Below are 26,727 nucleotides of genomic sequence, written 5' to 3'. Positions count from 1 at the left end.
TCCTCTACCTCCTCACAGCAATACATGAGGAAGTCCTGACTCAAGTCACCCAGGTTTATTCACACCTCCCAAGTCTCCTCTTCAGCCTCCCACACCTTTTCCAGCCCAAACCAACCCTCAGGCATGACAACAACTAGTTTGCTCAGACACATCATTGTATACTCTTGTGGCTTCTCCCACATGGTTTCATTTAAATGTCCAGCACTATGGTGCACTTAGTTGAACTAACAAGTAAATTGTCTTGCACATTGCATCTGTTAAAAAAAATGTATACTAAATAGTCAAAAAATATAAGCGTATTTAAGAATTTTTTAATTTTTTTTTTTTTATAAATCTGTTTGAGTTTTACGTAAAAGAACAATAGTCACATTGGAAGATACAATAGAAGCACAAGGATGTGCGCATTTTACATGTATCAGAGTAACTGACAGACTTTATATCATAATTCAATCATAGTTTAAAGATATAACTAGTACACATCTGCGTAAGATGTATTCCATCTAGTTGACTAAACCAGGAACATAATATCAAGTGTGACTAAAAGTAATAGGGGGATAGAGGAGGGTGGGGAGTGGCACAGAGTAAACACATAGGGGGAGGAAGGAAGAAGGTATAGAAAGTATAGGTGGGTTATGCATGAAGGAAAAGATCACAGACTTAGAACAGTGCTACCAATATCTCACTCATCATACAACTTTAAAGACTTGAGAATGTTGGTGTTGTTGGTCAGTGTCTCATAGGAAGTAGAATATGGAGAAATGTTTATCACGATTCCAGCATTTAGCAGTGATGTAGATACCTGTATCAAGTAGCTTAAAGATGTGAGTTTTAGGTGGTTATTCCATTTAATCGTTGAATAGTTCCCATTCTTTGTGAAATTTTTCATCTCCTATATTGACATTGAGTAGGGTCAATTTTCTGTCAAAGTTTAACAGCTGAAGCATTATTTTGCTTAATTTTGTTGAGTGAAGGTGCTGTACGTGTGGTCAGGTGAGGCAGAATGAACAGACCACACGTACATGTGTCAAGACTTGTAAGGAGAGGGATCGCTGTTTTCTTTTAAGGTCCTATATTTCAGTTTTTGAAATTAGAACATAGGCAGGCCAGCTGGTAAGAAATGTCTTTAATAAAAACTCACCCTGGTGGTCAAGTTGGGATCCGGGGCATATCCAGTGGTGTTTTGCCATCTGTCTAGTTCCTGTGAGCAGGAACTGGAGAACTGTGGTATCCAAGAGTTATTATTATTATCCTTTATTTATATGGCGTCACAAGGGATCCGCAGCGCCATACTAGGTACTTAAACAGGTTAAACATGAAATACCATGACTTACAGTACAAAACATTGCAGGACAAGGTCTATAAACATTGCTGCATCAGTGGTCATAATACCATGACAAGCAGCGGAACAGCCAAACCCAAAGGTTTTGTGCTGTTGATGGCAGTGAGGAGGTGATGGAATATGTGAGGGAAGAAAAAGCATAAGTGGGGGGAAAAAAAGCGTACAATCTAAAGGGGAGTGGGAGACAGACAGGTGACACAGAGGGGAGAGGCAATGAGCAAGAAGCATGGAGCAGTGGGTTAAGATAAGACCTGGAAGGCTTTGATAAAGAAGTGGGTCTTGAGATGTTTTTGTACTCACTGTAAAATCAATCCATCTGCTGCTCCCTCCATGGTTGTTTGTAGGTTTGATTGTAACCTACTGCATGTTGTGTTTTCATTTAGGCGTTGCTAGATAAATAACTGGCTAGCTGGAGCAGATGGGAGGGCTTGGGAGATTCAGCTCCAATTGTTTTAACTATTTAGTGTCTACTCCCCAGCCTCCCCTTTTAAACCCACAATCAGCAGTTTCCCCCAGATGGATTTGATTTTACGGTGAGTACAATAAATTTTTTTTAGATTTACAGCAATAACGGTTTCTCTGAAGCCATTTGGGTAACACTGCGTTCCCACTTCTTCTTTGGCTCCTATGGACTTTGTTAGTAAATACACTGTATTGTGTGATTCCAATTATTGGTTACTTAATAAGATGAAAGATTTCCATCAAGGATTTTTTGGACCCTTTTTCAAGGTCTAGCTCTGGATTGGATTTATAAGTGATACAGACAGTGTATTTGACCCTAGTTTCTACCATCCTGTTATTTATTTTTCAATATATAGCTATACTGTTCAGTGATGCTGTATACTTTTGTGCTCTAAATCAGTTTTGTACTTGGTGATAGATTGGAAATATTATCTTCACTAACATCTCTGTAATTATGTAATGCCGGGTGCAGACTGGCATGATGTTGTTACGATTTGGTCAAATCGTAACGACATATCGTGCTGTGTATATGCACAATATGCGCCCTTCCGACGTCGCATGCTGCTCATCAAACCTGACAATATTACATGCGACCCCACTCGTTCAGTCGTTACATTGTTCTTATGCGTACCTCCTTTAGTCTCAGTGAGTGATGTTTAGACTAGCTATTTCAACATGAACAACAATAGGCAGGGAAATGTCCTGTAGATGAAAAGTTAAGTAGGGTTGAACATTAAGTTAACTGCACAAAGAAAAATGTTGTTTGATGTGAGCAAATAGGTCTAAACGTATATTTTCCACAGATATTTTATGAATTGGCATATATCTGTCATTGCTGCAGATTTTCTTGAGAGAATGATGGAATCTCAGCAGCGGGACTCCAGTGCCCCTGGCAGGTTCCACGTGGGAAGCGCAGAATCAATGTTACACATTCGCCCAGGGGGATACCATCCCCAAAGGGCTCTTATCAACCCCTTTGCACCATCACGCATGCCAATGAAGCTCACATCAAATCGCAGGAGATGGATGCACACATTCCCTGTGGGTATGTCACATGTTACTCATGTAAAGCTACTCATTTCTTTCTTAAATTCTTGCTTCCCCATTTTTCTACCTGCTGTTATTGTTTTTAATTTATTAAATTTTATTTCATATCTCTGTACCTTTCAATGAAAGTATTTATCAAAATCTCTTTTAGGTCCCTCTGGCGAAGCCATACAAATACACCACCAAACCCGTCAGAACATGGCAGATCTGCAAGGGAATGGCCAGCGAGAATTTGTTCATTCCTCAGCAGAGCTTCTTGAGCTAGCCTATCATGAAGCCACTGGCAGGTATGTGATCTAGAGCAGTATAGGTGAATGCACTGAACCGATTTGTAGATTGGTGATTCATCTGGCAATCTGCATGATCTTGTTGAACCAAGTTTACCATCTGGGGGGAGCTATATTGTGAGTTATCAAGTTATAAACACATCTTTCCAAAGTTGATGCATAAACAGGCATATCAACATGGGGACTCTTCAACATGAGGAGTTTTTCATTTTAACCACGCATGTTTGCCGTATTGGAAAGAAAATCATTTCAAATCCACACTTCTTATCTAGTCCTTAGCAGACCAGTCCCATAGAAAATGGATTAGTTGTTAGAATTGCTTTAAAGCAATGCCTTAGTCAATTTAGAACAAGGGACACACAGTCCATATTGCAAGGAATAAGGTGCCAACGTCATATAAGCTCCATGCACACTGCTGTGATAGTGAAATAGTAGCACAACATTGTGGTATATCAACTAAAGTATGGTTCTAGAACAGACAGTCTAAATCAGGAGTGAAACTAGACTTTACAGAATATTGAGAGGCGCTACGATGACCAACGGTTACTCCTAATCCTCGGCACCTGTGTACAGTGGCCACCGGTTAAGTTCCTTCGGCAGAATGGGGGTAAATAATTTGTGGCTATAATGTGCCGCACTGCTGATGACATTGTATTCCAGCTGGTGCATTTCATCTACTATGTAGATGTTTTCAAAACCATGCATCTTTTTCAAGACTGCATCTTTACCATGTGTAAAAGCATCATCTGGCTATGAGAATGGTCCAAAGTAAAACAATCTAACACACTTAAATGTTCTGAACTACATATACAGATAATTATACAGTCCCTTGGGCAGAATGAGTGACTATAAAAGTCCAGTCATTGTCAAAATTAACTGAGTAATTTTATACAAATGCTAATGTGTATCACATACATAATACTAAATCATGTTATCTCAACAACATTGCATAATTAAGCTAAAAGACTATTCCGTCACATAATATACATACCTAAAATATAAAACAAAATAATCAAATGTATATTTGCATATGCACAAATGTGATTAAAGCTTAATGCCAATTAAATTACATGTTAATTGTAAATGTATCAGACTCGCCAGCTGTCCCATGAAACTTCTAGGATTAGAAGCAGACATACAATAATGTATGTTAATAAGTAGCTGAAGGATAGCAAATAGAGGGTAATTAGAAAGAGAACATATTCTGATTGCTCTAAGTCTATGAGAATTTATACAAATAGGTGCATTACTTAAGGGACTTTTTGGGGACAAACTCGCCCCTACTGTAGGTATAGTTTGGTGACAGTCTAGACTGGGGACTTCACTTTGCCAGGTTTGAGAGGTATTTTGTAGTCATCCAACTTGATTTTCTATGTGTGATTGATAGATTTTGCTGTAATCATAAAAATGAATATTTGTAGCGATGTTTTGTAACATTATTTGTGCTGGTCTATAGGTGTTCCCTCTCCCTAGCAATTCAGAAGCTCCATTGCCATCTGTTGCTGATGGGAAAATTTATGTTAATCTAAATTGATTCAACTTCTTAATTATAAAGTGGCTGAATACTATTCATTTTCTATGTGTGAATAATGCCTAACCAGTGTTGTAAGGAGAGATTATAGAAGTTACCCCTATCTCTGTTGTGGTAGGGATAGGTTGAGAGAACTCTGTTGGGTGCACTCTACCAGTTCTAGGCTTCATTGGATTGATTACAAAAGAATTCTAAGGGGCCCATTTATTAAGGATCGCATTTTGCAATGCGATCAGGGCATGCAGTATCGCCCATGATCGCATTGCAAAATGCGATCCTATCTACCGGATGTATGACCCGGCACATGCACGGAGACGGGCTCCGAAAAGAGCCCGTCCCTGCTATGTGGCCGGAGCGCATTCCGGGCTGCTGCGCATGCGCAGTCCCGCGGACTGCACATGAGCGGCGCCCATTGCCGGCGGAGGGATCTGGAAGATCCCTCCGCCGGCTCAAATGCGGTAAGTGCCCATAGGACACAGCGGCTAACGCTATCTGCAGATGGCGTTAGCTGCTGGGGTCAATATCGGGAATTGGTACATTTGTCAGCATCGCATCAGCCATAGAAACCTATGGGGGAGGCGGCTGACGGCGGCAATGGAGGGATCGCAGCAGGTATCGGAGATATCTGCTGCGGTCCCTCCTTCATACATTCGGGGGATACTAAGTATTTGAGGTAAACCCCCGAAAACAGGTGTTTTCGGGGAATTTACCTCAAATGATCTTTGATAAATGTGCCCCTAAGTGTCTGGAGGAAGATATGCGCAATGTAGCAGTAACAATGGAAATGATCTCTGTCCCAATTGCTCCCTGGCAGGAAAGGCAACTACAGATGCAGAAACTGAATCATCCTGTTTGTACAACAAACACAATAACAATGAAATAATAGAAACCAGATCCTCCGTCTATAATTTTAGAGATTTGTTTTGTAACAGAACTCTTCCCTTATAAAAGGTCTCCCACATAAAAAAGTGTTTTCTGCTTCAACTCTTTAATTCTTGTGGTCCATTTCTCTGCAACATACCACTGCACATTACTGATTGCAGCTGTTATTTGCTCAGTTAAATTTCTTCTTACAACCGGTTACTACTCACCCCAATCGGCTTTTTCACATTATGCTGTAACAACATGGAACTATGATGGGTTTAAATAAAATTTCTCCCATTAATCAACACAAAATACTTAGTAATGTTCCCAAAAAAATTGTAATCCAACCATTTGTCAAAAGTAATTAGGAACGTAAAGCTGAAAATAAATTATTACATTAGTATTCACCCTCTTGCTATATCCATACTAGATTTCCCAACTTTCTTCACAAGTGACATAAATGGTTTATCGTTCTCTGCCTTTATGCATGTAAGGTGTATCATCTGATTGCAGCATAAATACACCTGTCTTCGAGCTCCCCATGTTATTGCAACATTTCCAAGCAAAGACTACAAAATGAAGACAAAGGAAAACTCTAATACCGCGTATCCACTAGACGATACATTGGACATATTGAACGATATTGTTATCGTTCATCGTCTGCAATATCGTCCAGTGGATATGCCGTCAACAACCAGCGATGCGCGCTCCCGCTGGTCTTTGACGACGTTGCTCATCGCCTGATTCTGCTGTCCGCCCTGACGATATCGTCAGGTTGTGCAGGTTCTGGGATGAGGGAGGGTGCTGGCACTGAACGATATCGTTAACAATATCGTTAAGTGTGTGTGCTCAATGTCGTTAACGACATTGAGCACACCACTGGCGGGGACACACTAATCGATATCGTTCATTGAGTGAATTGTTTACTGAATACCCACCTTAAGCAGATTCGGGACAAGGCCATTGTAAAGTACCAATCAGATAAACAGTAGAAGAAAATTTCCAGGGTTTGGAATATACCCTGAAGCACAGTTAGGTCCATAATAACTAAATGGAGAAAATATGGAACAACTGTCAATCTGCCTGGAACAGGCCGTCCCTCACAACTGAGTGCCTGGATGAGAAGAGTTGTAGTAAGGGAAGCCAATGGTAACTCCTAAGGAAGTTGCAGTCTTCCACGACAGAGATGGGAGTAACTGTATATGAGACAACAATAGCACACATGCTTCATAAATTGGGCTTTGTATCTGTGAAGGAAACCCTTCTCTTGTTTTGAGTCAAACTCGTATCAAAGCTCGACTACAGTTTCCCCAAAGAAACGTTATGTTTGGCACAAACCTAACCCTACATGTCACAGTGACAGTAAATACACTATCCATATAGTGAAGCATGGTGGTGGCAGCATCTTGCTATGGGGATGCTTCTCTACTCGGACTGGAAAGCTAATAATAATAGAGGGGTAAATGGTTAGAGCAAAGGAAGTGTCGTGAAGTGACCTACTCAAAGCCCAATTCGCCAACAATCGAGCATCTGTGGTAACATTTAAAAATTGCTATCCACCAACACTCACCATCCAACCTTTGGAGCTGGAGGACTTTTGCAGAGAATGGGCTCAAATTACAGTGTCTAGATGTGCAAATATTGTTGTTTTTCCAGCGGCTTGGAGGGGTGAATACGAATGCAATCACTTATTTTCAGTTTGACAAATGATAGGGTTACATATTATTTGGCACATTTTTAAGTACTTTTTGTACATTATTGGGAATACATTTCAGTTAAAGCCATCATGTTTTAATGTAGCAAAATGTGAAAAAGTCCAAATGGGGGTGAGTACCTTCTATTGCCACTTTACGTCTGCTTTTAATGTATTTTGGTAGTATATCCTTATCAGCATCTGTCTGTTGACTACAGACATGGAGGTCCTCGCACACCGTTGGATAGCAGCTCATGTGGTAGCACTGAGGAATTTTCTGGAACTGTCGCAATCAATGGACATAGAAGCAACAGTGCAGGTGATGGTAGCTGTGAGACAGGACACCATTAGTGTTGGTGGACTGTTTGAGATGTGCATTTAATGCTGTTCTGTTCTGTCACTACAGTTACTAACCACAAAGAGAGAGATTCCCCCAATGAGAGTCTGCTGTGCTGTCCTGAACCAAGTGAGTGGGAGAGGAGGGAAGGGCATCTGAGTGAGTGGGAAGAGGAGGGAATGGCAGCCGAGTGAGTGGGAGGAGAAGGTAAGGGCAACTTAGTGAGTGGGGAAAGGAGGGAAGGGCATCTGAGTGAGTGGGAAGAGGAGGGAAGGGCATCTGAGTGAGTAGGAAGAGGAGGAACGGCAGCTGAGTGAGTGGGGGGAGGAGGGAAGGGCATCTCAGTGAGTGGGAAGAGGAGGGAATGGCAGCCAAGTGAGTGGGAGGAGAAGGGAAGGGCAACTTAGTGAGTGGGGAAAGGAGGGAAGGGCATCTGAGTGAGTGGGAAGAGGAGGGAATGGCATCTGAGTGAGTAGGAAGAGGAGGAACGGCAGCTGAGTGAGTGGGGGGATGAGGGAAGGGCATCTCAGTGAGTGGGAAGAGGAGGGAATGGCAGCCGAGTGAGTAGGAGGAGAAGGGAAGGGCAACTTAGTGAGTGGGGAAAGGAGGGAAGGGCATCTGAGTTGGTGGGAAGAGAAGGAAAGGGCATCTAAGTGAGTGGGGAGGAGGGAAGGGCAGCTGAGTGAGTGGGGGGAGGAGGGAAGTGCAACTTAGTGAGTGGGAGAGGAGGGAAAGGCATCTCAGTGAGTGGGGAGAGGAGGGAAGGGCATCTAATTTGACTTTACAGTGACTGATATTAGGTATTTAACCTTGTATGTTGTTTCTTAACCAATTTATTTAATTTATATTGGAAGCTAGTCTCATCTTACTATTACAATACTAAAGTAATAATCAACATGACTGCAAGAACCCTTGGTATTTAATGAATTATTTGTAAAACCAGATAACCAATTGTGGAATTGCATGATATCGTATGTTATGGTGTTTCTGCATGAGGGAAAATGTGGCCATGAATGACCAGATTTGTTGTGTGGGAACTACTGCGGTGCTGCACTGAAGTAGCAGCTGTTCTTGAGGATTGAAGTGGAAATGACACGTGTGCGCAAAAAAATAAATACTTTAATATCTAGCAATATACACACACACATATATATTTTTTCATGGATGAATGTTTTATGACCTAGGAATCATAGCAACAATGTTATTTTAAAGGCTGTAGTATATCTACTGATATGCTTTGGTGATATGTCCAATTTTTAAGGCAGTTTTTAGTCTATTAACTTATCTTTAACTGTAAATATCTTCTGTAATTTTCATTTAAACGTAACATAGCACCTTCATCCACTCGCATATATATGTGTGTGTATATATGTATCTAAATATATATATATATATATTGTATCTCTCTCTCCCTCCTCCACTCTGCCCTGCCACCTTGTCCCCTATCCTCTTTCTCCTGGGACCATCCTCTCTGTCCTGTCACCTTGTCCTCTTTCCTTTCTCTCTCCTGGGACCCCTCTGCTCGGCCCTGCCACCTTCTTTCTCTACTTTTGGACCCCTCTCTTCTACCCTGCCACCTTGTCCCCTCTATTCTCTCTCTCTCCTGGGACCCCTGCGCTCTGTACTGGCTCCTTGTCCCCTATCCTCTTTCTCCTGGGACCCTCCTCTCTATCCTGTCACCCTGTCCTCTTTCCTCTCTCTCTCCTGGTACCCCTCTGCTCGGCTCTGCCACCTTCTTTCTCTACTCTTGGACCCCTCTTTTCTACCCTGCCACCTTGTCCCCTCTCCTTTCCTCTCTCTCTCTGCTGGGACCCCTTCGCTCTGTACTGGCTCCTTGTCCCCTATCCTCTTTCTCCTGGGACCCTCCTCTCTGTCCTGTCACCCTGTCCTCTTTCCTCTCTCTCTCCTGGTACCCCTCTGTTCGGCTCTGCCACCTTCTTTCTCTACTCTTGGACCCCTCTTTTCTACCCTGCCACCTTGTCCCCTCTCCTTTCCTCTCTCTCTCTGCTGGGACCCCTTCGCTCTGTACTGGCACCTTGTACCTTGTCCTCTTTCTCTCCCGAGACCCCTCCTCTCTGCCCTCTGGGGAAGGAGGGAGGGCTCCCCTCAACTCCAGTGTATAACTGTTAGACTGACAAATATATAACTGCTAGGCTGATATATCTGATATAGATATATATATATATGCACCCACAGATAGGGCTCGATTCAATTCAGCTATTCAATTCAGCGCACTGTTATGTCGGAGAATGGCTGTTCTCGCGCCCTAAACATGGTGTTTAGTCGCGAGAACCGGCATTCTCCGACTAAACTGCCTGGCGTGATGCTGTTTCCGCGGCACTAAGGGCAGAAAACAGCATTGCGCCAGGAGTTTTGTTGGATTTTTGCTCGCATCCCTGGAGGGGTGTGGGAAGAAATCCTTAGTCGGGCTTAACAGTGCGCTAAATTGAATAGCTGCGGGAGCTCCTTCCCGGCTCTATTCAATTCGCGTTGAATTGAATCGAGCCCATAGATGTATACATGTTAGTTTGTTTTGCATTTACTCTACTTACTCTTTATAATTATATAATTCGTTATTTTATCCTACCCTGCAGACTATCTGTGGTCACTGTACATTATGCTGTCTGTGCACCTCTTTTGCTGACACTGGCTCACATTGCTTGCATGTCTCACTCTACTGTAACCACAACTGTTATAAGTACTGTGTTAGTTGATATTGATTGGGTGGTGGCACATGACTTTTCAATCTGAGATATTGATGAAGCTCAAAGTAATTCCCAATGCATGATGGGCAGGATGCATCTTACGCATGGCAATGTTAACCTGCTCTCTCTTTTTCTTTTCCTTTTCTCTCCCAATGTTTTGTGGCTCCAACTTCAAATCAACTCCGTCTGCATACATTTTACCACCCATTCACCCTAATTGTGCATCATCCAAAACCACGTGCATGTATAATTTTACGTCACATCTCCATTACTGTTTAATCCTTTCTCCTATCTGCATTATTTATTTCTTACTCACTTGTGTTTCATTTATTTTCTATTCCTTAATACAATACTACTTCTTACCCTTTTTTTACTGCCCTCATTTACCTCACAATTTCATTTCCAACTATCTAATTTGATCGTACCCCTGGTGTCTTCATGTCTGCCTTTTGGTCTCTGCTCAATTGTCCTTTTCTTTCTCATACCCATTGTCTCTCTTCCACAACTCTCATATTGCCTTCACTTTGTTCTCTTGTACGGATCTCATTCATCTTTCCACACACACACATTACATGGGCTCTGGGCAGTTTTGATGCTGTCTGCTCCCCCCATAGTGCCTGGCTTCTGCTGCACAGTTGGGGTGGATTGGAAGTCCCTTACCACCCCAGCCTGCCTGCCACTTACCACAGACTATTTTCCGGACAAGCAGAGCCTTCAAAATGACTACACGGAGGGTTGCTATGACCTGCTGCCGGAGGCTGAACTAGACAGGTGAGAAGGGCAAAAATAATTTGTATAAATATGTGTACTTTCAAAGGCTCAGCCCTATTGAGATTTTAGTGGTAGCCTTCACAGTAGTTGCGCAGGATGGCCAAAGAAGGGTTGACCCTACCACTCTGATCTGCACAATTATGGCGGGTGGGGTTTGCTGACTGTCAGCAACAAGTCATTGCAGGCTGATCCTACTGACACTGCTTGCATAGACCAGCCACTCACCGACACGGAGATGTTGACTTTTGCACATGTCCATTTGCTTAGCGTATAATATACATTTTACAGTTATCCATATTAGGAGACACTGCTGTACCTTGGGAATAGAGGACGCCAGTACTGGAGTAAGGCACTAATTACCTAGAACAAATGTGACCTGTAACCCTTTCCCTCTATGCCCCTCCACCGGAAGGACCTTTGTGCACATGAAGTGGTACACCTTTTGTTTTTTTTCTCTTCTTTTAAATGTTATTTTCTTGCTTTTAGGTGCTACAGTGTTCCATAGAATACCAGCAAAAAGAGTGCAGACACCTGCACCTATTTCTACAGCACCTCACTTGTTATTGGGCTCTTTTTGGATGGGTGACTTGGTCTGTGGATTCAACTGGGACCGTGCCTATTTTGGGCACTGTTCAGACTGTTGGCAGTAACATTTACATAGTGTCCTAGTCACAACCCAAGGATGACGATGATGGGACTATCCAGCGGGGAACCATGGCTATTTTGGGTACCCTGCCAGACACTGCACAGTAACACCTTTTAAAACGTGGGACCTTGGGGAAACGCAGCAATTACAAGAGGGGCCACCAATAAGGAAAGCCTTGCACTATATGCATGGAAACTGTGTTGCAAGCAGGGAGGTCTTTGGGGAGGTATTTCATCATTGGCAGCCTTTTATTGTTGCTCAGCCCAGCAAAAACCTCCCCTCACAGCATATTGTTTTTCCGGAGGAGTTCTACAATTGTTTTCTGACAAGGGGACTTCCAGGTCCATGGTAGCCATTAGAAGGTCTATTCAATACTTCACTTGTTCCCATTGTCAAGCCAAGTTTCCAGATACACACTTGGAACGAGATACCCTATGTTCAACTTGCGAAGCTGAAGCCCAGGGGTCTCATTTGCATTAGATTGAGATGGTTGACCTGGTGGAGCTGGCATGGGCCAAGTCTTTGAAGAAAACTCTTGCAGAATTGACCAAGCAAGTAGTTCGCCAGCAGGTAGGTGACCTACCCTGAAAATCTACTGAAAATCTCAACAGGAGCCATTTGTTTTCAGTTTGTTACTGGACTACTGTATGATCCAAGGCTCTGGGACAGTGACATTGTCCTTCCGGTTTCAGGGCTGTTGGTCCTTGGAGGAAGTGACACTCGTTATAACATTCTAGAGTTACTGCCGATGTTCAATGCGCTCAGACTGGCCCAGTACTTCTTGTGATGTAGGCCTATAAGGATCCAGTCTAACAGCGCTATGGTTGTGGCTACATCGGCTACAAAGGCGGAAACAGAAGTTTCCTCACCACATAGGAAATGACTAGGATTATGTGCTGGACTGCACACCACATCCCAGCTATCTTGGCAGTTGTCATACTAACAGTGGACATTCAGTTAATGACACCTTTGATCCCTTCAAGTGGACATCTTCCGACTATTTGCAGATAGACAGGGACAGCCACATGTCGATATGATGGCCCCCCGAGTTGAACCACAAATTAGATATTTATTGCGTACAGCACAGCATCTAGGGTAGGGGTGGGAAGCAAATGGTCCTCCAGCATGCCCTGCCACAGTTTTGCTATTTGGCCATGCTAAAACTGCTGCAAGGCATGCTGGGATTTGTAGTTCAACAACAGCTGCAGGTCCGCTCATTGCCCAACCCTGATTTAGGGGCAACCTAGATAGCTTTTTGTATTTCTTTCAACCAATTCCCATGACCCCTTGGATTTTAAAGAAAGACAAGAGTGAAAGTGTGCCATATATTCTCATTGCTCCAGATTGGCCAAGAGTATGCAGATGGGAGCAGAACCGCCATGGTGGCTGCTGCTACAAGCCTCTCTGTTAAGTCAAGGGACCTTCTTCCATCTAAACTTGACCCAGCTGGCATTAATTGGAATGGATGGGGAGGCCATGATCTTCCATATTAAAGAATGAACCACAGTGTGCAAAACATACAGTCTGTGGTGTGAAAGGAAGGGCGATCCCTCTTGCTTGTATAAATTGGCTTGTTTCCTTTAGTTTCTGCAGGATGGGCTTGACTTGGTGTTGCGTCTTGCATCTCTAATGTCCCAGGAGTTGGCTCTATCACTGAATGTTGTCTATAATTCCAGAGGTCTACAGCTTTCTTTAAGTTTTTTTTTTTAATCCAATCTCCATATGTACCTCCTGTGGCCCCATGGGACCTTAACCTTGTTCTTTTGGCACTAGAGAAGTATCAGATTGTACCTCTTCAGTCTTAAATTTTTTACTTGGAAAATGTTGTTCTTGTTGGTCATCGCTTTTGCAAGGTAGTTATCAGAACTAGCGACATTGTCATGTATGTTTCCATACCTTATTTTTCCTGTGGATAGAGCAATACTGCATACCAGACCTCCCTTTCAGCCAAAACTGGTATCTCGGTTTCACCTCCATCTGGAAATCAACATCCTGGCCTTTGGGCTGGACAAGCTGAACTCAGGACCTTGCCTGGACAGTGCAGTGTCTCCTGCAACTGTCATCTTCCTCAGAGAGCTTATGACTGCTGCCACTTTTTCTAGACAATGAAAGCAGAGGAGTCAGGCTCTGACTTTCCCTCCCAAGAAGAAGACAAGCTGGTAGAAGGCTTTGATTCTGAGGTTTCCTTGTGTTCAGACGAGTGGTGCATTGTCAGACACACACTACAAATCAGATACAGTGAGCAATACTTTTGTATCCAAGAACCAACTTCTAGACAAAAGGAACTGTGCACCACAAGTTCTGAGTATACCCTCCCTTAGGCATAGCTTTGGGACAGAAGAGTAAATGTGGTTTTTGTACCTACTTTAAATGTTCGTGTTCTTGTTAAAAGTCTCTTTTAATTGTTATACTCATTTAGATTTTTGCTCTTGTTGTTTTCCTCTCCCTACAATCCCTACTCCTGGCTTGCCCATTGGGTGAGGAGCTTGAGATTTTTACCAGCAAATTTAAAATGTCCAGTCTCCTTGCACCACACTTTATACCCTCAATGGTTTTACAATGTCCCCCAATGGACTAGGAGTAATGGATTTAACATAGTAAAGTCTTGGAGATTTATATGTAATTTTCCTATCCACAATTCCAGAGCTCAGCAGGTTTGCTCCACCTGAATTCGGTTTCACGAGGTATGTAAACACATCTCAGGGGCACTGCCATGTCCTCTGAGCTCTGTTGGCAACACTCCTGCAGTGCGCTTCCAGGGTTATCAGAGCCCATTCAGAGCTCGAGGTAAGCTTAACACTGCCGTGCCCTCCCGAACACAACAGTCCTTTAAAATCTTTAAAATACTGCCAGAGCAGCTTGAAGGCCTTTGGCACAGTTGCCCCCTCGTATTTTACTCGGACACAACAGATTGCACCAGCAAAAAAGTTACAATTCTTTTCCCAGTATGTGTGGGGATTGAGGGAAGATGGACCTAGAAACACTAGGGCTGAGTTTTTTTAAAGCACTACCTAAGAATGTATAACTAAAAGAAGTTACAGCTATTTCAAGCACCAGTTATGTGTATACGGAAGGTAAGTGAAATTAATTATTAGGAGATTTTAATCTTATTCACTATTCCACAGACGTGAAGAGGATGGTGCTCAGATGACAGCACAGCAAGTGTTTGAAGAATTTATATGTCAGCGTCTCATGCAGGGCTATCAAATTATTGTTCAGCCAAAACAACCCAAAGCTGGCTCCTCCGCTCCACCTCCACTCAGCAGCAGTCCCCTCTATAGACGAGGTACAGGTCCTTTTTTATCGGTTTGTTTCCTGCTTTAAGATGTCTAAATCTAGCATTAGTTTTAATTTATGATGTCATTGTTTAGGATTGGTATCCTGTAACCGTCGGGAAGAAGAAAATCAGTATTGGCTTAGTATGGGTCGGACATTTCACAAGGTGACCTGCAAAGACAAGATAATCACGGTTACAAGATATTTGCCAAAGTAAGAGAAGAATGACCTGACTGGTGTTTATATAGCAAGCTTTGTAAAAGTGGATGTATTGAACATAACAGACCAGACAAGTCAGTTGTAGTACATTTGTTACTCAGAGAGGGGATATAGTGACAGTTATGTTGACTTTGTTGAAATGTCGACATTGAACGTCGGCATGTCCACAGTGTCAACATGTGAAATGCCGACATTCTGCATGGACTGGCTGCGGAGTGTTAGGATTAGGCTGCAGGAGGGTTAGGCAATAGGGGGAGTGTTAGGTTTAGACTTCAGGAGGTGAGGTTAGGGTTTGGCACTGGGCGAGGGTTAGTAATAATGCCAGAAGTCATTCTGACATCACCCCAGTACCCGGAAGTCACTGCTGGATCTGCCGGACCAGGTAAGCTGCCCCTAGACCACCAGGGACGTTTTGTCAACATTCTAATCATATCAACATTTTATTTGTGTCGACATGATGAATGTCAAGGTGGTCAATGTTTACATTCTCATGTCAACAAGATATACCACAACCGTCAGAGGTGCTATCTTTGGTACTATGTAGATGAATGAGGGGCACTTATAATGTAGAGCTCAATGATCTTTATGATAACCGTTAATTTAGCTATATAGGGCTACGGTGATTTTAGTTGCATGATTATCTGCAGTATAGAGTATAGATATCAGTTTCAGCATTCTTATATGTTGGAGTAAACCGTAGTGTAAAGTTCAATGGTTCCGATCATGAATAGTAAAGTAACCAGGATCAAATAGTAGATACTCTTGAAAAACAAAATCTATTTTGTTTTTATATAGTAAGAAGATGCTTCAAAATATTAACAACTAATTGCATGCATATGTAAATATGACTAGTCTTATGGGATTTAATTGTGCGATTTAAAATTGCTCTTGTAGCCTTAGTCTAACACTAATACCTGTCAAGTCCTCTATAATGAATATAGATGGTGCTGGATATGAGAGCTTGGAATAATATGATAAACTGGCTTACTATGTGTCCACGGAGAAGTCCAACAAATGTATAGATAGGGTAGAAATAATTTTAATACTGTATATGCTTATTTTTCTATAAGATTATAACAATAATTTACTTGTTGCTATCTATGATCCCTAGTTATGGTAGTAGAAGGGGTGATTAAGTAATGGTTAGTTATTGGGGGTTTGTCATCAATGTAAATTAATGTATTTTATGCTTTACTGCAACTGCCATTCAGCAGAGTTGTAGCTGAAAGTGGGAGTCACGCACTGCAAGTGCAGAACACATGAAGAAGTATATCTTCTAGTGGCCGATTTGGTTTATAAAATGATGGATTGGAGGACACGTTGTAAATGGTGTAAACAATTAACTGAGAATATGTTTCACTGTTGTTTATACACTGTTTAAACAATACCTAAAGCTTCTCTGCTTCATTGCTCACTCTTAAATCTTAGTCACTACAGCCATGGATTACACCACCCACAATACACCAAGGTCAGCTTTGGGTTTTGTAAACGATTGCATTCACTATAAGGCAAAACCGACCAAAAAGCCAACTTTAGAACATTGGACCAACAAAAGATAATTTTACTTAGATGATTATAGAAACGGGAGATTTACTAATGGTCGGTTTTAAAACCCACCAAAACCCGACGACAAGCCCGCCCAAACAAAATACTTGCCCCTGGTAGGCGAGTTCGGGAGAAGCACTGCACAAATCACTATGATCTCTGTAGGCTTTATTAGGGTAAAAAGTAAATAAAGATTTAAAAAAGTTTTAAAAATTGCGTTCCCCTGGTCTTCTCAGCCTTGGCTGATACTGGAAAATGGGAGGGGAGGGACGGCGTGGGCTTCCCCCTATTTTCCAAAAACCAGCACTGGTCTGAACCAGGCGCAGGGCTAATGCCAAAGCAGGGGGACACACAGCGTGGGGTCCCCCTGCTATAATTTTAACCAGCCCCAAACTGGTCAGCCCAGGCTGGAAATCCCCAGAAAGTGGGGACTCCAAAAATAAAATGGGGGCTGCCCTCCAGAGGATCAACCAGCCCTGGGCTATTACCCGCATACCTTGTGGTGGGGGGTGCGGAGTTATGTGTAGAAAACAGATAAAAATATTGTTCTTTACAGGCAGACTACATGAACCAGCAAGCCTGCCTTGGCATGCCGGCACTTGTGGAACAACAAGTGTTGTCCAGTTTCGTACTTTATTTTCTGAGCTCAGGTGGAATGTTGAGGCGATTGTGCAGATTGTGTGAAGAATGAACTGGCTTCACGATAGTTACTGGCCAACCATGAAAACCTAATCTCGCTTTGCAATAGGGTAGACCTCCACTTCTGAGAAAGGGCTCAGAACACAGGAAGAAGTGAGCGCTCTCCTGGTGCTGAGGACCCCGTGCATGTCAAATGTACTCATCGCTCTCCCTGAAGAACGTCAGAGGCATGAACATTTCTGTCTCTATTGCAGCATGCCCGGACATTAAGGGCCCGCTGGCACCTGTAGTCTGCGTGGAAAGAAAATATTAAAATAAAGACAGTATTCGCATATCGAAGGTAGAATTCCTTTATTATTATTATTATTATTATTATTATTATTATTATTAATAATAATAAAAAAAAAAGCAAAAACCCAGTGCCCACAGACACCACTGTACACTCAATACGGTGTTAGCTCATATTGACAGGTCATTCCTGGACACTGTTATAGGAATCAGTTAGGGAAGCACTGATTAGCTGGGTGTCTGGGAACCAGCACTCTCAGCCAATCAGCTGATCTATTCATGTCCACCTTCTGAAGGATCTTCGATGAACCAGGAAGAACCACACAAGCTTTTTCTGACATTCTGCGACTGTGTCAAGGGACTCGCACTGTAGGACAGTATGTTGTCCAGTTCCGTACTTTATTTTCTGAGCTCAGGTGGAATGTTGAGGCGATTGTGCAGATCGTGTGAAGGATGAACTGGCTTCTCGATAGTTACTGGCCAACCTTGAAAAACTAATCTCGCTTTGCAATAGGGTGGACCTTCACTTCTGAGAAAGGGCTCAAAATAGGGGAAAGAGTGAGCGCTCAAAAACCTGTCCAGTTCCCAGTTTTTGACCACAGTCTCCTGGTGCTGAGGTCCCTGTGCAAGTCAATTGTACTCGTCTCTCTCATGAAGAACATCAGAGGTATGAAAAATTCTGTCTCTATTGCACTGGTCCTGGCCACATGCTGGGTTCCTGTCTGAAGAAATTGGGAAATGCGAGCACCTAACTGATGGTGGAGAAGTTAGTTTAGGTGTATCATCACCTTCTCCTTTCAAGTTTGATTGTTTCTTCTATGCTACCTTGGAATATCCCCAAGGATTCAAATATCTTCCAGTCCTGCTCGACTCCAGTGCCACTGGGAACTTTATAATGGCAGATTTTGCGAAGAAACTGGTTCTTTCTCTTACTCCCATGCCAATGCTCATCTACATCATGGTTGTTGATGGGTGTCACATTTCTGGGGTACCATCACTCAGCAAACATCTTCATTGAAACGCTCTATACGAGTTCTGAATTCAGAGCTTCCGACCTTCCTCATTGTATCCAAGGTTTCCCATCCACTAGTTCTTGGGTATCCCTGGCTCCTACAGCACAACCTGCACATAGATTGGTCTTTACCCCAAGTGGTTACATAGGGTTCAGCTTGTTCAGGAAGATGTCTTCGGCGAGTCCTTCCACATCGGCCCACTAATTCGTTGGAGATCTCTGCAATTCTTTTACACTATAGGTAGAGTTCCAACTAGACTGTTTCAGCAGGGAGCCGCTTCCTGCCCAATTTTAAAATGCTAAAATATGTTTTGCCCTTATGGAGATGCCCCGCTGATCACAGGCTAACATTGTTGAGCTCCCGGCATCCCACCTCTTGCTGTGCTGCTGCGCCACTCCCTGTGTCTGCCCCCCTTCACAGGCCGCAGAGCACTGAGCAGAGGATGAATAGATGCCACACGCATGTGCACAGCATCTGTTCACAGTGCAGGGAGAGCTTGGGGTCAGCCAAGCTTCTCTGCGAGTGCTGGGCACGTCCCCTAGAGTAATTGAAAAAGGAGGCATGCTGCAAGACCGTACCCCTCCATGGCTATAGCCCCTTTTCGGGTGTGCGCAGATTTGCCCTCTTTCATATTCAGCGTCCTGCCCAAAAAGCAAGAGTGAAGGAATTTGAAGACGTGTTGCAGAGAGCATAGGGACTAGTATTGCCCCATTGATCTCATTCCTGGATAACCTTTCAATTCTCCTTACACTTGACAGAGGCAATGTCTGAATACATCAAAGACCTTCTTTAAAAAGGCTTCATCTGTCCCTCAACCTCTCCACATCTATCCCTCATCCTCTCCAGTGGGCTGGATTTTTCTTTGTTAAGAAAAAAGATGAAGGGCTCCGTCCCTGTATAGATTATCAAGGTCTTGACAAAATCACAATTAAGAACAGACACCTGTTTCCTTTCATCTCTGAACTGTTCAACAGTCAATGGAGCTGCCAAATTGTGTAAATTGGATCTTAGAGGGTCTTACAACCTCATCAGGATTCAACAAGGAGATGAGTGGAAGACAGCTTTCAATACCTGGGATAGACATTACAAATATTTGGTGATGCCATTACAGCCTATTAAATGCCCATAGTATTCCAACAATACAAGATCTTCGGGACTTGCTTTATCTTAGCGTAGTAGTCTACCTTGATGACATTCTCACATTCCCTCTGATATTTCACCATCAGCATGTCAAAAGAGGTTCTTCTTCGACTCTTTAGAACAGGCTTTACTGCAAATTGGAAAAATGCATGTTTAAAGTAGACTCCGTTCCTTTCCTTGAATATATCATCTCTGGTATGATGCAGCGCATGGATCCAGAGAAAGCCCAGGCGATTCTCAATTGGCAGCAGCCCACTAACCTGAAGACTATCCAGTGATTGTTGGGATTTGCAAACTACTATCGTAAATTCATTTGAGGGTATTCCATGATATCTCCTATCACTGCATTTGCTAAAAAGGATTCTGATCCTGCCATTTGGTCCACAAAAGCCCAAACAGTCTTCGAACAACTTAAACAGGCTTTCATTACAGCTCCCATCCTCAACCAGCCAGACATTGCCAGTCCTTTCTACCTTGAGGTTGAGGTTGATGCCACTTCTGTAGGATTGGGGGCAGTCCTGTCTCAACATGCATCCGATGGTAACCTGCATCCTTGCGGTTTCTTCTCCTGTAAATTCCTGCCAGCTGAGAAGAACTACACCATAGGAGACAAAGAGCTGCTTGAGGTGTGGCAGCATTTGTGGAAGGGGTCTGATATATGATTACCATTTACACAGACCACAAGAACCTGCTTCATCTGAAATCAGCCCACTGTATTAATCCACATCAGACCCAGTGGGCATTGTTCTTTATGCGGTTCTACAATCAACTCTTCTTCCGTCCAGGTTCCAAAAATTGTAAAGCTGATGCCCTGTCACATTCTATTTTTGATTAGGAGAGCTCTCCAAGCACCAATATGCATCCCATTTTCAATCCTCTGTGTACTGCAGCTGCCACCCACCTAGGGTAAGACGTTTGTTCCAGAGAAATTGTGTAAAAAATTTATTGCAATGTGCCCATGGCTCTCGATTCGCTGGTCATGCTGGTGCCCACAAGTTCCAGCAAAGCTATTGGTGGCCCACTATTTTCCAAGACTTGAGACAATTTGTGGCGCCCTGTGCTAAGTGTGCCCAACATAAGACCTCCAGACAGCCTTCTTTGGTGCAGCTGCTTCCTCTGTCAGTTCTGAAAACCCCTTGGACTCACATTTCAATGGATTGATCTGCTTCCTTTCAATAAGTATTCCACTGTCTGGGTCATTGTGGTCCTATTTTTCAAAATGGCTCACTTAGTTCCTCTACATGGCCTTCCTTCTGCACCCATGCTATCACAAATGTTCTGACTCCATGGGTATCATTCTGAAATTGTCTCTCCTCGCAAAGTTCAATTTGTAGCTAAATTCTGTCACTCCTTGTACAAAGATCTCCAGCTTAAATGCAATTTTTCATCTGCATATAATCCAATAGTCAGAAAGAGCAGGTGAATCAAGATTTGGATACTTTCTTAAGACTATACATCTCGAGTACCAGCCATCACCCTGTTGACACATAAGTGTCCAGTGGCAAATCGTAAGAGGTATTGTCACACTTTGGGGCTTTACCCGTTGCCTAATCCAAGGGTGTTCACTACGATCAAGGTGATCTCTAGACCTTGCTTCAACCCCTGGCTTTGGGATTGACTTTGGATTCCCACGGTAGGTTAATTGTTTAAAGGAAATCCATCAAACTCTCTTAGCAAATTTTTCTGGGTAACCATGAGCAGAAAGTGTTTTTATCTGACAACAAAATCTTGCGAAGGCCTTGTTAGCTCGTAGACAGGTGTTTATTTTTCTTTGCATGACTATCCCAGGTAAATTGTTTTCTTTTTTTGAGGTGATTTTCAAAATCCAGTAGCTCTTTTAAAGAAAAAAGATAAAACAGTGCAGAGGATTCTGATTGCAGGTTACGGTACCATTGTCATAGTAGACACTATAAGCATTGCAGAAAGCCTCTGTTTCAACCAGCAGCTGCAACCTCCTATTGGAGGTGCAATGCTGTCAGATTTACCTTTGCATTCCGGAGTTTGGTCCCTGCAGCTTACACCTTCTGAAGATGGCGGAAGCCGCTGTAGCCTATGGGCTACACACTGCAAAAACTACCAGGAGAGGGTTTCATAGGAACCTCCCCCCGCAGTGGCCGCACATGTGTGAAGAGGCCATTGACTCAGTCACTTCACTCTCAGCACATTGCATGAACAGGCTCATTGCCTGTCTCTGTGGGTGCAGTTTGTTACATTCAGGCACTATGATCGCATCCTGCAATGCGATCATGGGTGCTAATATTGCGCCCAGATCGCATTGCAAATGCGAATATTAATAAATGGCCCCTTATTCTTACTAAAGCTGCATACACACACAACGATTTTTTTAACTATTATCGTTAAACTTTATCGTTTAACGATAATCGTTTGAAAAAATCGTTCACTTTCTGAGTCAAACGCGTTCACGTTTGTAGTTCAGTCAGACTTGTCAACTGAACGATTTTCATTAAGGGAATATGCAAAAATCGTTTGTAGTTCAAAAAAATCGTTCATTACACTTTAAAAAATCTGACAGATAATCTGACAGAAAATCCTTCATAAAATCGTTGGTAACAAAATCGTGTGTGTATGCAGCTTAAGCTTGTGGATGTCATTAGCGAACATTGTTCTCTTTTCCCTCTTGTTTGCACCATTGTTTTTGTCTTTGGGTCTTTGTAAGGAATATACTGAAAACTGAGGCAGCCACTGTATCAAGGGGGCAGGGATGTACTTTTAGATTTAAAATGCCTAAGCTTCTATACTGCTACTCTTTACACCAAGGTATTCTTGCGTCCCGCAATAGAATCCGAGAAATTTATTGTATACTGTAGTGTTTTTTTTTTTGTTTTCTTTTACAGTAAACAGAATTGTTTTGCTGTTGAAGTGAAAGCTGCAAAACCAAAGTTCTTTAGGTTATGCATTCTGTGAATGGGGTATATTCTTTTTGTCTCACTTCCTAGGTATCCATATGAATCAGCCCAGATTAGTTACACCTACAACTTGTGTCCTTCACACTCTGACTGTGACTTTGTGTCTAGCTGGGTAGAATTCTCCCACGAGCGCCTGGAGGACTACAAGTGGAACTATTTGGATCAGTACATCTGCTCTGCTGGCTCTGAAGACTTCAGGCAGGTCATACATATGAATTTAGTCTTTATGTCGTCTGTAATAAACATTTATCTAATCATTTTATTTATATTCAGTCTGATTGAGTCCTTGAAGTTCTGGCGCACCCGATTCCTTCTCCTCCCCTCTTGCGTTGGACCCACCAAACGGATCACTGAGGGGGAGCAACACTGTGACTTGTATGGAGATCGTCCCAGATCTGAGCAAGAGGAAGCGCAGCTTTTGGATGGTTTCCTGCGATTTGTGGAGGGGCTGAACCGCATTCGTAGACGTCACAGATCAGACCGCATGATTCGGGTACTGTGAGGTCTATGTACTAAATCTTGGGGATAGATAAAGTGGATGGAGATAAAGTACCAACCATTCAGCTCCTAACTGTCACTTTACAGGCTGTGTTTGAAAAACGATTGGTTGGTACTTTATCTACATCCACTTTATCGCTCTCCAAAGCTTACTACATAGACCCCTGAATAACTGTTCCCGCTCATGGGACTTGTGCATTATTATATGACTAGGATGTTCTATTTTTATGGAAGTGACATTTTTCTTTACATATTCCTAGAAAGGAGCAGGTATGAAAGGACTACAGCTCCCCCCTCACCTACCAGAACCTCCTGGACCTCCAGTAGGAAAGAAAGGAACCTCTGCTCTCTCAGCTTTGCTGGAGATGGAAGCAAATCAGAAGTAAGAATGTCCATCACCCAGTTCCTAAATAATCCACAAATTGTGAAGGAGGAGGCTCAAAACGAATTGTGAAATGTATTTTCAGGGGCTTGGGAGAACAACAAGCTTTGGTGCATGCTGGGAAAATGCCATGTCAGGCCACAGACCCGGCAGTCACTCCAACCTATGTGGACAGCCCTCGTAAGGTGAGGAAGAAAGTGTAGCATATATATTGTAGATTATATAACTAGAGATTTGAATACCTTGTGGTAGTGCTTGGGAACTTCTGGTCAAACTGTTTCCCAAAACCCTGTGTCCCCACGTCACTCAAACGTGTGGTGTTCAGTCTCTCTGCCTGTCTTCATGCCTCTGTCTGCACTATCACTTCCCTCTCAGGACGGGGTCTTCTTTATGGATTTTGTTCGCAGTCCACGTACAGCACCATCCTTCAACCCACAGGTCAGTATCTGAATGAGCATGCAATTGACAGCACAATCTTTTGCATGGTCTGGTAAATGTGATGCTTATGAAGTGTATCTAATTCTCTTAACTATGCACTTGGAATGCCTGTAATGCCTGCCACTAACTTTTTGTATCTATACAGTGTGTATATATGTGTATATATATAAATAAATATATATATAATGTATGTATGTATATCTCATTGCATCTGATCAGTGTCTGTGCAATAGCATGTTCACCATATGTATTTCGTCCAGTTAATATTTATGTATATACAGTAAATTTTTGCATGCCATGTTCATATAAGTGTTGTCTTCACAAAAACTACCTGGTATGAGACACTAGTTAATGCACATATAGGCCTGATTCAAAGCCGCTTGCGAGCACATGCGCCGCGTCCGGCGTGCGCGAGCCCCGCAGAGCGACTGAACTTCAGTCGCTACGGGGCTCGCTACAAGACGGGGCGGCTGTCAATGGTGAGTGACAGCTCGCCCCGTTTTGTAGGCGGTAGGGGGGTGGCTGCACAAACGCAGGCGTTCCCTTAGGAATGCCTGGCGGTTGTGGGAGGACCTACTGACATCACTACTGATGACAGTAGTGGACTTTCTGCTCTATTAGAGCAGGAAGTCCACTCGGCCTTGCAGCGGCCTAGACCCTGCCACAGGGTCTTGTCGCAAGGCCAATGGTCGCGATAATTGCGACGGTCTCCAGGTCGCTCGCACAAGCTGTGGGAGGTCTCCCACAGCTTTGTGAGCGGCAGGAGAAAAAAAAAGAAACACCCACAGACCCTGTGAGCTGCCTGCGTCAGCGAGCGCGTCTGAATCAGAGCCATATTCCACAATGCAAAATTATGAGTCTAGAAACCATTTTTATCAGAATTTATTCAAGACAAAGGGTTGTGAAGGCAAATCATGATGTGTATACTTATTAACAGTTACTTATATAAAGCCTCCGTATTAGGCAGTGCTTTACAGAGGATATTTAACCATTCTCATCTGTTGCGGCCCCAGTGGAGCTTACCATCTTTGTTACCTACCACATATACTAGGGTTAATTTAATCAAAAGCCAGTTAACCTACCAGCATATCTTTGGCCATTATTGATCCTTGCTGAGAGCTGTCCTAATGCTTGCTCTAAGTAGTTAGCCGAAAAACATGGGTTATATTAACTACTGTTGAGACCTCACCTTGGTTTGTTCTGTACTGTTCTGTGATCCTGGTCTTGAAGGTGGATTGGCATTTATAGATACATTTTACAGAATGGTTACTAAAGTTGTGAAGGTACTACATTACAAAATTCCTACTGTAGTCCATATTTCTCTATCATTCCGATTAGGGGACACTGATTTACCTTAAGGCGTAGAAGTCTCTGTCCTGGAGTAGTTACTTCTGCTTACTAAACTTGTTTGCGTGCTGTGTCTATCTACCCCATCTACACCCCTCCGCCATCTTATACTTCACACAGAAGGGCACGTTTTTCTTGCTGTTCAGGCAGCAGTTTGTTTTTCCTTTTGTCTTACAGTGGAAGAAGGCGGGTTGAGGTGCTCATTAGCAATCCTTCCGCCACTCCTGCACCTGATTCTCCAGGCTCTCAGGTCACCTCCGGGGTCCATGCACTGGCCCATGATTGCACTCTGTGTTTTTGTGACGTACCTCTCTCATGTTATTGTCATGCTAATGCTTCGTAAACGGGTACATGTTGAAAATGGTTTTGGCCCTTTTTGGCTTCTACTCAGTATGAAGATAACAGCTACGTACAGTCCTGTAGCACTTTAGTGTTACCTCTTTCCTGGAAGCTACCTTACAGGGGGTTAATGCCTACTAGACTCTAGCCTTCCAGTCGTTACTACTACAGAATAATTATTATAGATAATGTTAATGTATACGGGCTTGCTACTTTTAATACCTTGATAATCTACTCTGACCTGGTTATACATTGTATGCTGACTTCATAGCTCCTATTTTTGTAACAATACTATTCATATTACTAGATTGAGTGTTCACTTACTACACCACATCTTATGTCTCAGTACTCTCTCCGTTATTGATTGAGTACTGAATTCCGGGCTCATATGTCATGTCACCATACTCTCTCCATAATAAGATGGTATGTAAGTCTTACTAGCTCACCTGTTATATTACAATACTCTTTCCAGGTAATTAAGTACTGACTTACTAGCTCTCATGTCTTTCACAATTCCTCTCTCCATGTTCATATTGCTAACTTACAAGCTATATTTTTCTATCATGATACTCTCTTCATGTTATTATATTGAGTACTGTCTTGGCGCCTCATATAATTTGTCAGAATACTCTCCATGTACTGGAATTTAGTTGTAACTTACACCCTAATGGCTCAGTATTTTCTGGAATACTGGCTGCTGGCTAGGATGTGGCGTGCTTTTCAGGCTATACTGTATGGCATGCTGAGTCTCTGGGTCTTGGGTCACGTCACTGTCCGTTCTTCAGGCTTTTTCCTTAAGTGAGGGCCTAGGTTGACACAATTAAGTGTGCCTTAAGTCACAACACCACCCTTATTGTTAACACTTCTTTCTGCTTTACCAGGCTATTGATATTATTATTATTATTATTATAATCATTTATTTATATGGCGCCACAAGTGTTCCGCAGCGCCTTACAAAGTACATAAACAAATTGTAGACAAGTGTCTTACAGAA

At 42.8% G+C, this 26,727-nt stretch overlaps 1 protein-coding gene across 6 annotated transcripts in view; it reads left to right on the top strand.

Moving 5' to 3' along the window:
- The window catches only part of DEPDC5 (DEP domain containing 5, GATOR1 subcomplex subunit), a 125,709-nt gene that overhangs the window by 62,016 nt on the left and 36,966 nt on the right, over positions 1–26,727 (top strand). For 4 of the 6 annotated variants that reach the window (XR_015879234.1, XM_088477890.1, XM_088477889.1 and 1 more), the window contains 12 exons: positions 2,643–2,846; positions 3,000–3,135; positions 7,442–7,542; positions 7,630–7,689; positions 10,853–11,036; positions 14,808–14,968; positions 15,054–15,171; positions 22,760–22,927; positions 23,003–23,222; positions 23,488–23,609; positions 23,695–23,794; positions 23,985–24,047. Coding sequence is in view for 5 of the 6 variants with exons in the window: in XM_088477890.1 (XP_088334016.1) it covers positions 2,643–2,846; positions 3,000–3,135; positions 7,442–7,542; positions 7,630–7,689; positions 10,853–11,036; positions 14,808–14,968; positions 15,054–15,171; positions 22,760–22,927; positions 23,003–23,222; positions 23,488–23,609; positions 23,695–23,794; positions 23,985–24,047 (1,637 nt within the window). In the remaining variant the exon portion in view is untranslated. The remainder of the gene's footprint in view (positions 1–2,642; positions 2,847–2,999; positions 3,136–7,441; positions 7,543–7,629; positions 7,690–10,852; positions 11,037–14,807; positions 14,969–15,053; positions 15,172–22,759; positions 22,928–23,002; positions 23,223–23,487; positions 23,610–23,694; positions 23,795–23,984; positions 24,048–26,727) is intronic. The other 2 variants (XM_088477891.1, XM_088477892.1) reach the window with 2 other exon arrangements.

Source organism: Taudactylus pleione, unplaced genomic scaffold, assembly GCF_031769625.1.
Source record: "Taudactylus pleione unplaced genomic scaffold, aTauple2 ptg000205l, whole genome shotgun sequence".
Lineage (NCBI taxonomy): Eukaryota > Metazoa > Chordata > Amphibia > Anura > Myobatrachidae > Taudactylus > Taudactylus pleione.
Note: the sequence above shows the minus strand (reverse complement) of the source record. Positions and strands in the feature narration are given on the sequence as shown.